The 16115-nt window shown below is 49.4% G+C and overlaps 1 protein-coding gene across 1 annotated transcript; it reads left to right on the forward strand.

Moving 5' to 3' along the window:
- Nucleotides 1–5304: 5304 nt before the first annotated feature.
- On the forward strand, nt 5305–10943 carry CACTIN (cactin, spliceosome C complex subunit). Its single transcript, XM_010149716.1, has 6 exons — nt 5305–5358; nt 5696–5840; nt 6722–6834; nt 8674–8888; nt 9765–9848; nt 10024–10943. Exons 1-6 carry the CDS (start codon nt 5305–5307, stop codon nt 10799–10801), a joined length of 1389 nt encoding a protein of 462 aa, XP_010148018.1. The 3' UTR covers nt 10802–10943.
- Nucleotides 10944–16115: the final 5172 nt, after the last annotated feature.

Raw genomic sequence — 16115 nt, forward strand, 5'->3', positions numbered from 1 at the left:
CTGCGGGGTGTCCTGCCCCCCAGCCCCCCGCCCCGAGGTACCTGTGTGCTGTTCCAGCTGTGACCCCATCCTGCATCTAGAGGGTTTGGATCCTGCTCCACCAGGACTTGCCCAAGACATTCAAGTGTGGATTTTCCAGGAGAAAACAAATAGCTGGGTTTGAGGATTTTTTTGTTGTTGTTGTTCTTCCAACACTTTTTACAAGAAACCCAACTTGAAGTCTTGCTTAGGAAGGCTGAGTGGAATATGGATGCTGTTATTAGCTGGGAGAGCCAACTGTGATCCTCGCTTTAGAGCGGAGATGGGGACTGTCTGGTAAGAGTTAGTCCTGAGGCATGAAAACATAAATAAGGCTCGTTAAGTGTGAACGCTGGTTGTACTGGCAGGTGGACATATAACAGGTTTATAAGCTGAATAAAAGCCATTATTACAACAGACGAGTGTGCACGTGTCGGTGTTTGAACCAGCTCCAGGCAATATTGAGGATTGCCCGTAACGGAACTATCCGAGTGCTCTGCCTTCCAGTTCCAGTGTTTATCCCTGAAAACGTTTTGGGGGGCGGAGGGGGCGGTTCCTGTTGCTGTTTAACGCCTCCCAGTTAAATATTTCTGTTTTGTAGACAGATGTTGTGAGGAGGAAAAAGCAGGCAAACAAAACCAACCAGACTTTCCCAGCAGCTGTACAACTGCCAAGTGACATGGCTGACGTGGGCAATGGACTTCTCGTCTCCCTTTTATTGGAAAAAAAAAAAAGGACCAGCCCTACTCTCCCAGCTCAGCATTTAGAAATCGCCTGCAGGGGGGTGGGTGTACTCGAGTGGCCCAAACTCGGGGTGTCTTAAGTCTGAATGGTAACGGGTATAGAGGGGGCACGGCCTGCCTGGGTCTGCAGCTCAGGCGCTCTGCGTGGGGCACGCTCTGTTCCAGCTCTAGAGTCGATTCTGTAACCTCACCGGGAGGAGAGAGGATTCAAAAGTGGCGGATAACGGATGGAGTTCAGGAAACTTAAGGTAACGTAACCGAGTTGGCACCTTGCTGTTGCCGCTTGTGCAGTGGGTTGCTTCGCCTGGGGGTTGGAGCTCAGTCTCTGTTTCTAGGATTAAGCCAACAGGTGAATTCCTTTTTTAGCTGCATAGTCTGAAGTTCTTTCATCAGGCTGTTGTCTGTTTGTTTTCTAATTCTAGTTTGGCAAAAAATTTCCTCCTGTCTCCCAGATTTCGTGTCTCTATCTGGGATAGCCTTGTGCTGCGCTTTTGCCGGGGTACTCTGTGGTTTGCTTTGTTCTCCTAATCCTTTCTCCACGCCTTATTTTTAGTAGTGCTTAGCAAATGAATAAAAAAAACACCGCACGGTGCTTGACTTGAAGGATTCTTTCAGTTTCTTCTGGAAATTTATGGGCTGTCTCTGGTGCTCAGCCGGCAGCAGATTAGCCGTTGGGTGTTTTAGCAGTTGAGTTGAAATGCTTGAGCAAGAGGATGAAACTTCACCGTGACACAGTGAGTCCGAAAAGCTTAGCTGGGTCTGGCTTGCTGCTAATTGGAATTTAAGCTTGCAATTCAGAGGCTTAAAGCAGTGTTTACCTGAGAGAGGATGGTTTCATAGTTTTTTTATTCTTTTTTCCCCACTCAGAACTGTGCTGACATCCGGAGCTGTGCCTGGCAGTAGTGTCTGTACTAAGGGACCAGAAAATTGGACTGTTCAGCCTGCTTTTTTATCTTCTAAAAACATGCTGAAAGCTAGCCCTGCTCACTCTGATAGCTGCAGGCTTTCACAGAATCCCAGGATGGTTTGGGTGGGAAGGGACCTTAAAGACCATCCAGTTCCAACCCCTCTGCCATGGGCAGGGACACCTTCCACTAGACCAGGTTGCTCCAAGCCTCATCCAGCCTGGCCTTGGACACTCCCAGGGATGGGGCATCCACAGCTTCTCTGGGCAACCTGTCCCAGTGCCTCCCCACCCTCTGCAGGAAGAATTCCTTCCTGATATCTAATCTAAACCTCCCTGCTTTCAATTTAACCCCATTCCCCTTTGTCCTGTCACTCCCTGCCCTTGTAAAAAGTCCCCCCCAGCTTCCTTGTAGCTCCCCCCAGGCACTGGAAGGGGCTCTAAGGTCTCCCCGGAGCCTTCCCTTCTCCAGGCTGAACCCCCCAACTCCCCCAGCCTGTCCCCAGGGCAGAGGGGCTCCAGCCCTCGGAGCATCTCCGTGGCCTCCTCTGGACTCGCTCCAACTGGTCTATATCCTTCTGATATTGAGGCTCCACAGCTGGATGCGGCCCTCCAGGTGAGATCTCCCCAGAGTGGAACAGAGGGGCAGAATCCCCTCCCTCGCCCTGCTGGCCACACTTCTCTGGATCCAGCCCAGGATACGGTTGGCTTTCTGGGCTGCCAGCAGCAAAACAAGTGATAGCAAAACCAATTTGCAATCTCGTGAGCTTAAAAAATACTTCTGCCTGTGCACTTATCTGCCCTGCATCACCCTGCCCAGCTTTTGAGCATTCACAGCTTCATCCTCGTAAAATATCTGCAAGACAGAGAGATGTAACTTCTCCAACGGATTGAGGAACACGGATAAAAGCTTCCAACTTCAATTCTTACCTAACTGGGTTCAAAGTCTATTTGTTGCCCAAAGAGGACCTTCTCGGCACATGGGACTCGTGCTTTTGGGCTCCACCACATCTCCAGCACCACCTATTCATGAGTGGGGGCGGAAATTGGGACCTGGGGAATGGCGTAGAGGCTGGGCTGTGGGCTGGTGTGGAGAGGAGGGTCGGAGCCCAGAGCCGGCTGGGAGGGCTTTGCTGGCAAGGCGGGTGTGCAGCAGCTGGAAGGAGGAGGAAGATGAGGGGCTGCCCTCTGTTTTGGGTGTTAAGCTATTTGAGGAAAAACCCTTTTCCCCTCACTCTGGATTTTAAAAATACCAAATCCCCTGCTTTTTAGGAGGTTCAGTTTATAGGAATTGCTTGGGATAAGGACATGCTCCTGTAGCTTTTTCCCTTTTTGATACATGAACAGAAGATGGTTTAGCTTCACATTAGCTGAAGTAAATTGCACTGACATTTTTAGTAAGTAGTTTTATGCCACACGTGAAGTAGTAATAGCAGACGTTTAGAAGAAGATTTACTTGCACTGCTGTCACGTAACAGCAGGTTCAGATTGCTGCAGTTAGGGCTGTGTCAGCAGTTGTGGCTTTCTGTGTTGTACAACTCTGCTTTTGAAGGTTTCTGATTCATGATTTTGGATCATTTGGTACAATATTATACATATTTCACAGGTGCATCAGTATTACTTTCATTTAGGAGTGATGTGGGGTATGATCTTTTTAGTATTCTTGAAATGCAAGTAATCCCAAGGTTTGTGTGAGCTTGGCTTTCAAAAGGAATGACTTTTCTTCGGGTAACTTTTGCTTTTTCCTTTTCAGTCACAGCAATACCTTATTCTGGGGTTACTTGCACTTTATGGATTCCCAGATGAGAAGGATGAGAAGCATGGGATAAGTGATAAGCTTTCCCATTTGGAATGAGGGAAGAGAAGGAAGAAGTGTTAAAAACGCTTTCCATCAGGGTTGGCCAGACAAAGCCCTGTCCGTGTAGAACCTTCTCTGGAGGAAACTCCCGTGGGAGGCCAAGTGGAGGAACTGGAGTCACTAGGGTGCTGCTGGAGGTGCTGGGGTTTGGCTGGTGTGCGTTCCAGGTGACCAGGGCTCCCCTTCTGGGAGCACTTCTGGGCAGAACAAGTTCAATACAGATATTCCTCCGGTAACCTAGCTCCAAATGTCTGTGCATTTATTGTCCTGAGCTGGTGCGTTCCAGGCACTTCACCTGCTAAGTAATTGCTTTTAGGGTGAGATCTCATTTAAACGTTTGAGCTCACTTGCTGTATTTTTGGAATTGAAGGGAAGAAAGTTGCAATTTGAATGGTTTTATCATGACTGTGATTGTTTCAGTTGTTATAAATCAGTCGTGCGTGTCTCTCCCGTGAAACTACAGCACTTGCATGAGAAAGCAGGTACTTTGTGTGTGGTGTTTGGAGTTGTTCTGGAGTATTTTGTGAATAGAGGTACCCTTAAAAGCTAAGCTGTAGCTGCTGGTAGCACCATGGTTGGGGGAGATAGTGAGAAAACTTAAAGTGACCTAAAGGAGGAGGCCAGCGTGTTTGTATCAGGGATTTGTTCTTCTGGGTAATTTAGAACACCAGCACTCACAAAAAACTTCCTCCCCTTGGCTTGCCAAGGCCCAAGTTGAGGATTATGTGTTTGCTTACAGCAGCCGGAGAGGTTGGAGCCAAGAGGTTCCCAGTTGTGGGCAGGGCTGCAGCATCCTCGGCTGTTGTCTGGGGGACTCGGGATCCTGGATCTGGCCTTGGCAGGGAACTGAAGGAGAAGTGAACTCCAGGTAGACTCTGAACTGCTGTAAACACCACTCTGATGCTTTTTGTCCTCTGACCCTTCGGGATAATGGGCGTTTACACACCGATGGGTTTTAAATAAGTGTCTAACTCTCGTCAGGATGGAGCTTGGCAGGCTGGAGTTTCGCTTCAGCACGGCTGTGAGTTCGCTCTGCAGACAAGGCAAGGCAGCGCCTTGTCCCCGAGCACCAGGCGTAGGACATTGTTTTCAAGGCCCGGCTTGGTCCGTAGGGATCTCTGGCCAGCAGGGATTGGCACTGGCACTGATGTCCGAGGCAGCCCTGAAGACTGAACTGAAAACGCTGGCTTTGTCTCACCAGGCAAGCAGTAGCCTGCAAGCTTTTGTCCCGGAATTGTCTTCGGTTTTGGTAATAGGAAACTGGTGCCAAAATGTTAATTTGAATGCTGAAATGAAGCACTATATATTTTTTTCAATTTGCATCCTTCCTCCTGCACTTGATCTGCTCGTGGCTCCGAGCCTTGAGCGAGGCTTTGATGTTCCAAACACACAACTATTTCTGGACCTGCGCCTTGTGCTGCCTCCTTGCAAGGTCTCTTGGATGCTTCCTTTGCCCAGGGAATCTGTTCCTGGCTACTGTTGTTGGCTTTTAAGTCCCTTGTCAAGGTTTGGACTTGCCACGCTCCCTGAAATGCTAGGATGTTGGAAACGGGGCATAACGGGCTTTCTCAGCAGCGTGTGGGAAGCTGCAAGTATCTGGGCAGGTGGAAGATCTCCTGTTGCATGAGCACGTTGCTTTTCTTCCCCAAACCATCCATCCCATCCGCAGCCAGGAGTAAAATGAGTCCGATTAAAACAAAACCCCTCTCCTGACCTACCTTCGTGTTTTTCTTTCTCGTTGGACCTTTCACGCAGGGTGTACAGACCACTTGTGTTTAGGGATGAATGACTATTGCCATTTGAAGCGTAGGAGTCAAGGTAGCTTCCTGATAGAACCAGGAGTGAACCCAGGGCTCTTCAAAAACGAGAATAAATCCTAATCCACGGAACATCCATACCGCAACACCTGTCAAATGCTGTTTACACCTCGCTGCTGTTGAGCAAGGGCATGGAATAAGCAGCATAGCCCTGTGTTCGTGGGTTTGGGGAGGGTAGTACTCATGGCCTTGAACCCTTTGGGAGTTTGCAGCCGATGGTCGTCCGAAGGACAGCACGGAGAGAGGCACGGCCTTCGGGCTCTGCGGAAACCTGCCCCGGGATACGAGCTGGTTCTGAGCACAGATACCGCCAGTTCGGTTCTTCCCAAGTGATACTGTCTCTCTCCCTCTCTCTAGATACGGCTTCGTTGAGTTTGATGATCTGCGAGATGCAGATGATGCTGTTTATGAGCTAAATGGGAAAGATCTTTGTGGGGAGAGAGTGATCGTTGAGCATGCCAGAGGCCCACGTCGTGACAGCAGTTACGGTTCCGGACGCAGTAAGCACTAACATGCATTTGTATCCGTGGCTTCTTTTAAATAAAATACTTTTTGCTAATTTTTTTTGGAAAAGAAAAAAAAAGTAATTTTAAAGTAAATGATCTGAAGTTGTGAATAGTGTTCTGTAACTGTAAATGTAACTGTTGATCTGAATATTTATTAACTTGTTTGTTGTATTAAACTATTTTAATTGATAAATTAATAAACACAATTTCTTGTACCATTTTTATTATTATCATTTCATTTAACTATTTGAATGGTTTATTTGCAATGTGATGTTTAACATAGATTTAACAAAGACCTCAATGTTTTAATTAAAAGAGTCCTTTGAGGCTAAGATGACTGCCCGTTCCATTTGCTGACCTTGGGTTACCTTTCCATGAGTGGCTCTTTGACCTTTGTGGCCCTTGGCTGACCAAAAAAGGAAGCCATGTGACGACCGCAACCTTTTCCCATTAGACCTGGGTGGTGAGGATCCCAAGGGTTAGAGACAGATGAGATTAATCTGAAATAGGTGCCTGAAAAGCTTTATTCATGTCAGATATTCAGAAAACCTTTAAGCAACGTAAGTAACATTAGTAAACTGGCTTAATTCGGTTTCTTCTTTCAAACTGTTTTAAAATTAACTTAAATTTAATTGCATGTTAATTGTAGCGTAATTATAATTGTGTGCATTGTTTTAATTATGGGCTTGTATTTTTATTTTAATGCTTTGGATCTCTAACACTTTATACAAGGGGGATTGAATTTAGACTGGTGGGTGGGTGAATTTTTAATGTATTTGGGAACGTATGGGGCAGGAAAGTTTTCGGCCGGGATGTAGAGCGAGCGCTCCATTTCCCTAGTTGAAGTACTGCTGTCTGCTTGTCACCTCCTAAAGGTGGATATGGTTATAGAAGAAGCGGAAGAGATAAGTACGGTCCTCCTACCCGTACAGAATACAGATTGATTGTGGAAAATTTGTCAAGCCGCTGCAGTTGGCAAGATCTTAAGGTATGGGGCCCCTTTCGTTACCCTCTCTCTGTTAAAGAGCACAAGGGGTAAAGAAGCTGGCTTCCGTTTCAGCAAGGAGGGCTGGCATAGACCTGTGTTCTTTACTCCAGCTGGGCAGTAAGTCCGTGTGCTCCTACGCATCCAGGGAGATTTTGGAAGCAATACGCCCGTTAAGTCAATCTGGAAGTGTGCTGGCATGTGTGAAGTCATTAATGTGACGCTGGTGTCACTGGGCAGTGGGAGAATAGCTTTTTCATCACAGAATCACAGACTGGTTTGGGTTGGAAGGGACCTTAAAGATTGTGTAGTTCAACCCCCTGCCATGGGCAGGGACACCTTCCACTAGACCAACTAAACTAGATGTTTTCCTTAACGTGGGTCAGCATCCCGTGCAGATGTGTGTTATCTCATCTTTAAGCCCTGTCAAAACCCACGTTAATCATGCCAGTGGTAGGATTCGCTAGAGATGGAGGAGTTTGCCCTTGTACTTCAAATTTTACTCATCAACGCGTAAGGTGCTCGGGCTATTTGGAAACAATAACAGAGACCGTGCAGGAACGATGCTAAGAGTTTCCACACCCTGTAAAGCTGTTTTAAAGGGTTTCAGGGAAAGGCTGCTTCCAGAATGAGCAACCATGCAACACCGCTGCCAAAAGCTAGTGTGTTCTCAAAGCCCGAAGGAGTGGAAGGTGATTCCCGGCAGTGGAAGCGTTGTGCAGCCCATGGGACCTCTGAGTACGCTGGAGGGGAAGTGTTGGCTCACGATTATCTGCATCGTGGATGGGGGGGACAGGACAGGGAGCAGAATTTCAGTAGTTGGTGCTAAAAGATTAGCGTTTCCTTATTAAACTTAGCAGCAATGGTTAAAAACACTTGTTTTTACAGGAATGCTTTCTTTTATGGCTCTCTTTTAAGGATGTGTAAAATTTGTTCTAAACAAACTTTGCCGTAGTAGAAACTGGTCTGTAATTGAATATGTAACACTAGTTCAGGTACGTACTGAGATTCTTCAAATGTCTTTTGCTGTTAATGCTTCACCCCATCAATAGCTTGTCTTTGCTTCTGGTATTAAAAGTTGTAAATAGAGCATGGCATGATTAATCCTCTACTGGATGCATTGCTTTTTCTTGAATAGCTTTCATTGCAGTGTACTTAAATGGGAGTAGCCAAGTCGAAAAGGGACTGAGCCCGAGTTCTGCACCCCGTTTCTGTTGCAGCCAGAGTCCGCAGTGGCTGAACGATGGCCCTGCCTGACGGCCCGCTCCAAGCAGGGCGGAACGGCACTCCCTGATTAACAGAGGTTTAGTCATTGAAGCAGAGAAGCCAGGAAGCATGAAGTGGGAAAATGAATCGAGCTTTTACTCGTGTGGGGGTTTCTTGCAGCAGAAGGAGCTACGTTACCTAGGCGGAGGGCAAAGGGAAGTCTGCTTGCCTGTAGTCTCCTTGCCTCTTCATATCCGACCTTTAAGCTTATTGCCTTTCCCAAGTTACCTTTGAAAACATGATTTAGAGAGCAAGTGGTTTGTTTCTTTAATCGCTTTTGTAATTTGGAACTTGCCATAGTCCAGAGCGTATTTGATGGGAAACCTTAAATTAGCGTTTGGCTCAAAACTATCTGCACCACCTTGGTTCTGATCACAAAGTGTGAAACCGTAGTTTGCTCTTTGGCTTGCTGAGAAACCTCGGCGTTGGCACTGCAAATGCTGTTTGGTTAAAACCCGTGCTGACATCCGTGTGAATAGAAGAGGCTGAGTGAGCATCGTTGCAGCAACGAACGGGGTCAGCCTGGAAGCCTGGCTCTGGATTCGAGGCAATGGTTATTCTGTCCTCTTCCTCTAGGATTATATGCGTCAGGCAGGGGAGGTGACATATGCAGATGCACACAAAGGAAGGAAAAATGAAGGTGTGATTGAGTTCAAATCCTATTCTGACATGAAAAGAGCCCTTGAAAAGCTGGACGGGACAGAAGTAAATGGCAGAAAGATTAGATTAGTGGAAGACAGACCTGGATCGAGACGGCGCCGCTCTTACTCCAGAAGCCGAAGCCATTCGAGGTATGTCCCTGACGGAGCCCAGGCTGAACCCAGCTGCGATGACGTGAATGTACAGCAGGTTCCAAAACTCCTCCGGAGCGTTCGGAGTTCTCTGTACATCTAGTTTAAGAATGTATTATTTACCTGCAAATAACAGGGGGAACGAGGCCTCTGTTCCGAGGTGTTTTCCGTGGCGAACGTGTCTGTCGGCTAGCGAAGCGCCCGGCGGCGTGCTGCCGTGCCTCCCCGGCGACGTCGAGTCCCTAGCCCTTGCTGTCTTGCAGGAGGCAGCGTGGCAGGTGGAGCTGCGCACGCAGAGTGAAACAGAAGGTGCTTTTAACACTTCGGCTGTGAACATTGCGTTCTGCTGTAAGCAGCAGGGCTAACAGTTCTTTCTCAGCTTGCAAACCCGCATCCCTTTCCTGTTTCTTAGAGATTAGCTGCTTTCGGTGCACGATCAAGAGAGCTGCCTTGGCACGCGGCGCCAAGGATTGTCCCCTTTCCGCTCTGGGGTAGAACTTGTTGTCGCAAGAAAGCTCAGGCGAACGCCTGCTGTTCGTAGAGCAGCTTGCTGATGAAATCAAAGCCTGAAGGCAAAGCTTTATCCGCGTGTCTCTCTGGATTCAAACGGACTTGGTCGGGAAAGTGATGCTCGCTTCCTTGTCTTGAAGGCTCCGCGTCTCCTTCCGGATTAGCAGCCCTGCTCGCTTCCAGACACGGCAGCAGGGATGAGCAGTGGGGAGACGGGCGCTCTGTAACTTTATTGTGCGACGCACTCGCTGTTCAGCAGCTTGAATGGCGCTTTAATACTGCGGGGACTTACCCACGGGGGATGGGGGGATGACAGCCTCTCCGTGGGCACGTGCTAACGCTAAGCTGGTTTTCTTTTTCCCCCAGGTCTCGCTCTCGAAGCAGACATTCCCATAAGAGCAGGAGCCGCAGTGGCAGCAGTAGTCGCTCCAAGAGTAGATCAAGATCCAGGTATGTCTTTGTGTTGGAAGAAATGGGGGCCACCCACGTAAATGAGAAGCAGCATCCTAAATTTGCAGTAGGAACCCTGCTTGTGTTTCTTTTCCCTACTCTATTACACACACTAAGTGCTAGTCAAATCCAAGCTGCACTAAAGTGGAGCTGTCTGTTGCCTTTGTGCTTTCAGGTCTGTGTCCCGTTCCAGAAGCAAGAGCCGTAGTCGAAGCAAGAGCCGTAGCAGAGGCCAAAAAGAGAAAAGCAGGACTCCAAGTAAAGAGGATAAAAGTAGGAGCCGCAGCAGGAGTGCAGAGAAATCCCGAAACAAAAGTAAAGATAAACCTGAGGGCACTCTTCATAACAGTGATGAGAAAGGAAAGAGCAGGAGCCGCAGCAAGGAAAAGAGTAGGAGCAGGAGTGGGAGTAAGGACAGGGGAGAGACGAGGGAGAGCATGAGGAGTAGGAGCAAGGAGAAGAGTAGAAGCAAAGACAGGGAGAAGAGCAGTAGCAAGGCTAGAAGCAGGAGCAAAAGCAGGGATGAGAGTAGGAGCAGGAGCCACAGTAAGGATAAAAGGAAAAGTAGGAAGAGAAGCAGGGATGAGAGCAGAAGTAGAAGTAGGAGCCGCAGCAAGAGTGAGAAAAGCAAGAGGCGCAGCAAGCGAGACAGCAAACCGAGTAGCAAGAAGAAAAGGAAGGACAGCCACGAGCGGTCCAGGTCAGCCTCCAAAGAAAAGGAGCATCTAAAATCAGATTCGGGCAAAAAGGAGGTGAAAGGCGAGGGTGAGGATGCAGCTGCACGTCAGGTGTCTCGCTCCAGGTCTAGGTCAATTTCTAAGTCAAAACCAAATGTCAAATCAGATTCTCGTTCCAGGTCTAAATCCGTTTCAAAGCCTAGGTCCAAGTCTAGGTCTAGGTCTGCCTCTAGGTCACACTCCCGATCGCGGTCAAGGTCTCGCTCCAGATCCTAACCCTGCTGCCACCACACTAGGAACGGTTGGAAAAGTCTTTTGTACATGTTCAGTAGTCGTAGCGCCAGTGATTGAGTAGAAAACACGTCGATGCTGTATATTTTTAACCACCCCGATGGTGTGTCTGTCATTGTTACCTGCAGTGCTCCCTCCCCCCAATGCTCGCTGGTGCGAGGCTGCAGCTCAATTTTCTATCTTAGAGAAAGGTTCTCTTTAAATATAACTCTTCCCAGAGCACCAAAACTGCCCGTTTTTCCAGGAAGAGCCTTGTGGAGAATGAGCACTGTGCCTTGGTGGGTTTAGGAGGGTGCAGTGATGACTGATAGGTAGGTATGATGGCTTCAGCAGTCTTTGCCCTTGAAGCGATGCCCTTTGATGTATGCCATTTAGTGGAAGTGCTAAGTCTTCAGTTTCAGACCACTTTTGTTTCCTATTTTTTGGACTCAAAGTTGTGAATAGCACAGTCAAAAAGAAAAAGGGAAAAAAAAGGTACTTGCAGTAATCCATAGGGAAAAGTATAGTTCCATATTCTGGTATTGTGACAATATCCTTGTTTTCTATTAAATTTTTTTATTTTATTTTTTTTTCCCCTGTCTTGCAAAGTACAGTGATTCCTGTTTCCATGAAATTTGAATAAAGACTATTTTTGCTTGATGACATTTGGTGGCGGTTATCTGCGGTTGCGTTGGGGTCGTCAGCGTTTTGTGTCGGTGGGTGCAAGCTTCCGTTTGCAGAGGAGCTGCTCGCAGAGGATGGGTTCTCGGTTTAGAAAGCCACGTACTGGTCAAGGTCGCCACAACACTTGAATCCAGTCAAATAACTCCTTTCTCCAGAAATACCTACTGCCGTGTTTGTAGTTTTAATATCGCACTGAGGAGGAGGATACAGGAAAATGAGCCAGGAGCAGTAACAAAGGTGACAAGTCTGTTCTCTGCTCTCTGTGTAAATGAAACGCAGTGAGCTTCAGCTCCCATAATACAGGGAAGAACATTTTTCACCCGCTTAGCTCGCTGAAGTCAACCAAAATCATTGTTTCTCCCGCCAGATTTTGCGCGTCGCACGGCCGGCGCTGGAGGTGAGTGTGGCTGGCATGCAGCGCGGGCTCTTCTGTCCGCTTCGGTCTGTAGCTCGTGGGTTCAGCTGTTTCCTCTCTCAACACCACTGGCCTGTCGTACCATACCTCTGGGAAACGAAGGGAAGAAAAGCACAAGCCTTCCTAGTGTCGCACGCTCGGCAGGAGAAGGCGAAGCCGTCCCAGCTGGTTACTTCTGCTGCCGCTTAGACTGTATGATCCCTGACTGGGAGCTTGGGATTTCGGTCAGGAACCATGACCCTCTAACTGGGAGGGTGTTAGTCCAGCCCAGGTGGGACCAGGGACGCTACAGCCTTCAATAGCAGCAACCAGCCTTTGCTCTGGGCGCTGCGCAGCACTTGGCGTCGGTCTTGATGCCCCCAAAATGTGGGTGGAATTGTCGTTTGGGGATTTACAGTCGTGGATTGGAGGTTGGGTTTGTGTATGGCCCTTTCCTGGAAAGGAGCTGCCATAGAGCAGATGGGGTTTCCGTGACTTCAGTCTAGAGGGGCTCTCCCATCTCTCAGCCGTGCCCTACACATCCTTTCCCGCTCCGGCTGCTCTACTACTCCAGCTCTCTTAGAGGGCTGGAGCCCCTCTGCTATGATGAAAGGCTGCAAGAATTGTGCTTGTTCAGCCTGGAGAAGAGGAGGCTCCGAGGAGACCTCATTGCAGCTTTCCAGTATCTGAAGGGGCTACAAGGGTGCTGGGAGAGGACTTTTTACAAGAGCCTGTAGTGACAGGACAAGGGGTAACGGGTACAAATTGAAATCAGGGAGGTTTAGATTAGATATCAGGAAGAAATTCTTCACAGAGAGGGTGGGGAGGCACTGGGACAGGTTGCCCAGAGAAGCTGTGGATGCCCCATCCCTGGGAGTGTTCAAGGCCAGGCTGGATGAGGCTTGGAGCAACCTGGTCTAGTGGAAGGTGTCCCTGCCCATGGCAGGGGGGTTGGAACTGGATGATCTTTAAGGTCCCTTCCAACCCTAACCATTCTGTGATTCTATACTTATACCCAGAGCAATTGGCAGTGGAGGCTGGAGCCTTGGCGTGTCGCTTCTCAGCGTCTTCTCCAGGACTTTCTCCTCCTAACGCCTCCTGTACCTGGGGGGGGAACACCCTTACAAAAGATAAAAGTGCAGGACGTGCTTCTGAGGAGCTCTGGGCTTGGAAACATGGAGAGTGGTGGGGGCTGCTCTGCTGGCGTGTCCCCAGCATCCCCGCGGGAGCAGTTTCAGCAGGGGGTTTGTACGTGTTCCGGGATAACGCCCCCACTTCAGACTCTGGGCCATTAGCAAACTGCTCAGACTGAACTTGCCACAAGCTCTTCCGTCGCCCGCGTGGCTCTGAATGAGCTGACGTCCCCAGCGTCCCGCTCTGCCGGCCAGCGAGGCTCCCAAAAACACAAGGCAAGTTCTTACTTGGCCTGGAAAATAATAATAATTAAAAAAGTTAGTTATGGCTTTACCAAAACCTTTTCTTTAGCAAATTTCCCACTGCTAACAATACTTAGCCAGCGGTTCTTGCAGCTGGGTGCCAGCTTCATAGGTGCGAGTCATTCCGGGTCATTTGAAACTCGGTGCTGCCCTATTAAAAAGATGAAAGGGTGGTAGATCATCAACACCGAGTATTTCCGTAGAGCTGAGGAGGGGTCAGGGCTTGGTGATGGCTCAGACTTCATCAAATGTCACATTCCTACGGCAGCAGGAGGAAGCTCTGCAGAAGGGATATTTAATTTCAGAAGGAAAAGCCTTTTTCAGCTACACGTGTTTAGTGCTTTAACATCTTAGACTCTCCTAATAACATGTCTAATCCCTTTTGCTGCTTAATCTTAGTAGAGAAACAAACCAGGCTGGGCTAGATGTTTGCTAATAGGGGATAATTAGCTAAGAAATACCTTTAAGGAAACCTGCAAATGATGAAGTCTAGGCTAAGTCTTTAAAAAGTGGCTTTTGCTGCCTGGCTGCCAAGGCTGCTCCTTATGAAGTGCCTGTGGGTTCAGGGAGCCTTTTGGGAGACGTTTCTTCCCCAGATACCTCGAGACAGGCCATGGGAGGTGGAGGTACGGGGAAAAACCTTGGCTGAGGTGTAAGTTTTCGTGGTGTGCTGCAAGGGCTGTTGCCTGCCGCGGGAAGGACACAAATCCAACCGGGTTGTGTATGGGAGCACCTGGGGCTCCTGGGTGTGAACAGGGCATTCCTCAGGTACAGCTAATGGTGAGTTCCCTGCTTTTGTTCCCGCTGTTTTCAAAGCAGCTGAGTGATTGTTGCAAATAAATTCTCAAGGGGTAGAAAAAGCAAGTTTTGATTCCAAAGAGATGTTTGCGAGGGGCAGCCCAAGGTCAGCGCGTTTGCCCACCTCAGGCTGTGTCAGGAGGAGCCTTTGGTTTATCCCTGCGGGGCAGCTCTTCCCAAATCACAGAGGTATTTAACGATGCACCCAGAGCCCCCGTTTGGAAGCAGTGCTCCGCATTTCAGGAGGACTTTGGTCACCTATCGGAGACGGGGTCTCCCGCAAAGCCGGGGTTGCTTACCTGCACCCAGCAAGTGCTTGAACACCGGCCCGGAGCATCTGCAGGATGAGGGTTGTCCCTGGATCGTGCTGATGGAGATGAGGTGAGAAATGTATTTGTTTTCTGACTAATTTTAAAGACTGGTATTATATCTGCCTCACTCCAGAGATGAAGAATATTATGATGTGTATTTCCAATGAGCCATTTCAAATCTCATTTATTATTCTCCTGAAATCCCATTCCATTTAAGTTGTCACAGCTTGGGGCCCGCTCGTTGCTTCTTCCTCGCTTACTACGGCAGAAAAATCCCGAAGCGTCGTTAAAAAACCCACCACCAGAACTCAGATACAAAGGAAAACAGCGCTCTCCGATGAGAAGATAAACAGGTTTAGCGAATGCAGAGAGGAGGGGGGAATATTTTACGCTAATCGTCAGCGAGGGAGGAGGCGTGATGGAGTGGCCGTTTCAATCACGATCCATCACAGGCACGATCCAGAGGATGCTGGCGGAAATAGCGATTTACAGCCGCATTTCCCAAATCTCCTTGACTGTGCCTTAACACATGGATGTGCCTGGGCATTAGCCCCAGACAGCCCAAGGAGAGCAGTGCCACAGACGCCTGTCCCACTCCCAGGGACCCACGGCTGCCAGTGGTCCACTGCCAGCCCTGTCCCAGTTCATCCCCAACCCAGTGCCAGCTCCATCCCTGTGCCTGGCAGTCCCAATTCCTCCCTCTCCTAGTGCCTCCCCATCCCAGTGACAGTCATGTCCCAGTCTCCATACCTGTGCCTAACAGTCCCAGTGCCAACCCCATCCTAGTTTATCCCCATCCCAGATCATACCCATCCCAGTTCTTACCTGTCCAAGTGCCAGCTCCATCTAACTTCCTATTCATCCCAGTGCCTGCCTGTACCAGGGCCAGCTCCATCCCGGTTCCTATCCATCCCAGTGCCTGCCTGTCCCAGTGCCAGATCCATCCCATTTCCTATCCATCCCAGTGGCAGCTCCATCCCAGTGCCTACCTGTCCCAGTGCCAGCTCACCCCATTTCCTACACATCCCAGTGCCTGCCTGTCCCAGTACAACTCCATCCCTGATCCTATCCATCCCAGTGCTGGCCTGCCCCAGTGCTAGCTCCATCCCAGTTCTTCTCCATCCCAGTCCCTGCCTGTCCCAGTCCCTGCATATCCCAGTGCCAGCTCAATCCCATTTCCTATCCATCCCAGTGCCTGCCAGCCCTAGCGCAAACTCCATCCCAGTTCCTATCCATCCCAGTCCCAGCTTGTCCCAGTCCTGGCCTGTCCAAGTGCCAGCTCCATCCCTGATCCTATCCATCCCAGTCCCTCCTGTCCAAGTCCCTGCCTGTCCCAGTGCCAGCTCCATCCCGGTTATATCCATCCCAGTGCCTGCCCGTCCCAATGCCAGTTCCATCCCATTTCCTATCCATCCCAGTGCCTACCTGTCCCAGTTCCAGCTCCATCCCGGATCCTATCCATCCCAGTGCCTGCCTGTCCCTGTGCCAGCCCCATCCAATTTCCTATCCATTACAATGCCTGCCGTTCCAGTGCAAGCTCCATCCCAGTTCCTATCCATCCCACTGCCTGCCTTTCACATTGACAGCTCCATCCCGGATCCTATCGATCCCAGAGCGTGCCTCTCCCAGTGCCAACTCCCTCCCTCTTCCTATCCATCCCAGTGGCAGCTTCATCCCCGCTCCTCCCTGTCCCCGCG

Source organism: Eurypyga helias, unplaced genomic scaffold, assembly GCF_000690775.1.
Source record: "Eurypyga helias isolate BGI_N326 unplaced genomic scaffold, ASM69077v1 scaffold11324, whole genome shotgun sequence".
Classification (NCBI taxonomy): domain Eukaryota; kingdom Metazoa; phylum Chordata; class Aves; order Eurypygiformes; family Eurypygidae; genus Eurypyga; species Eurypyga helias.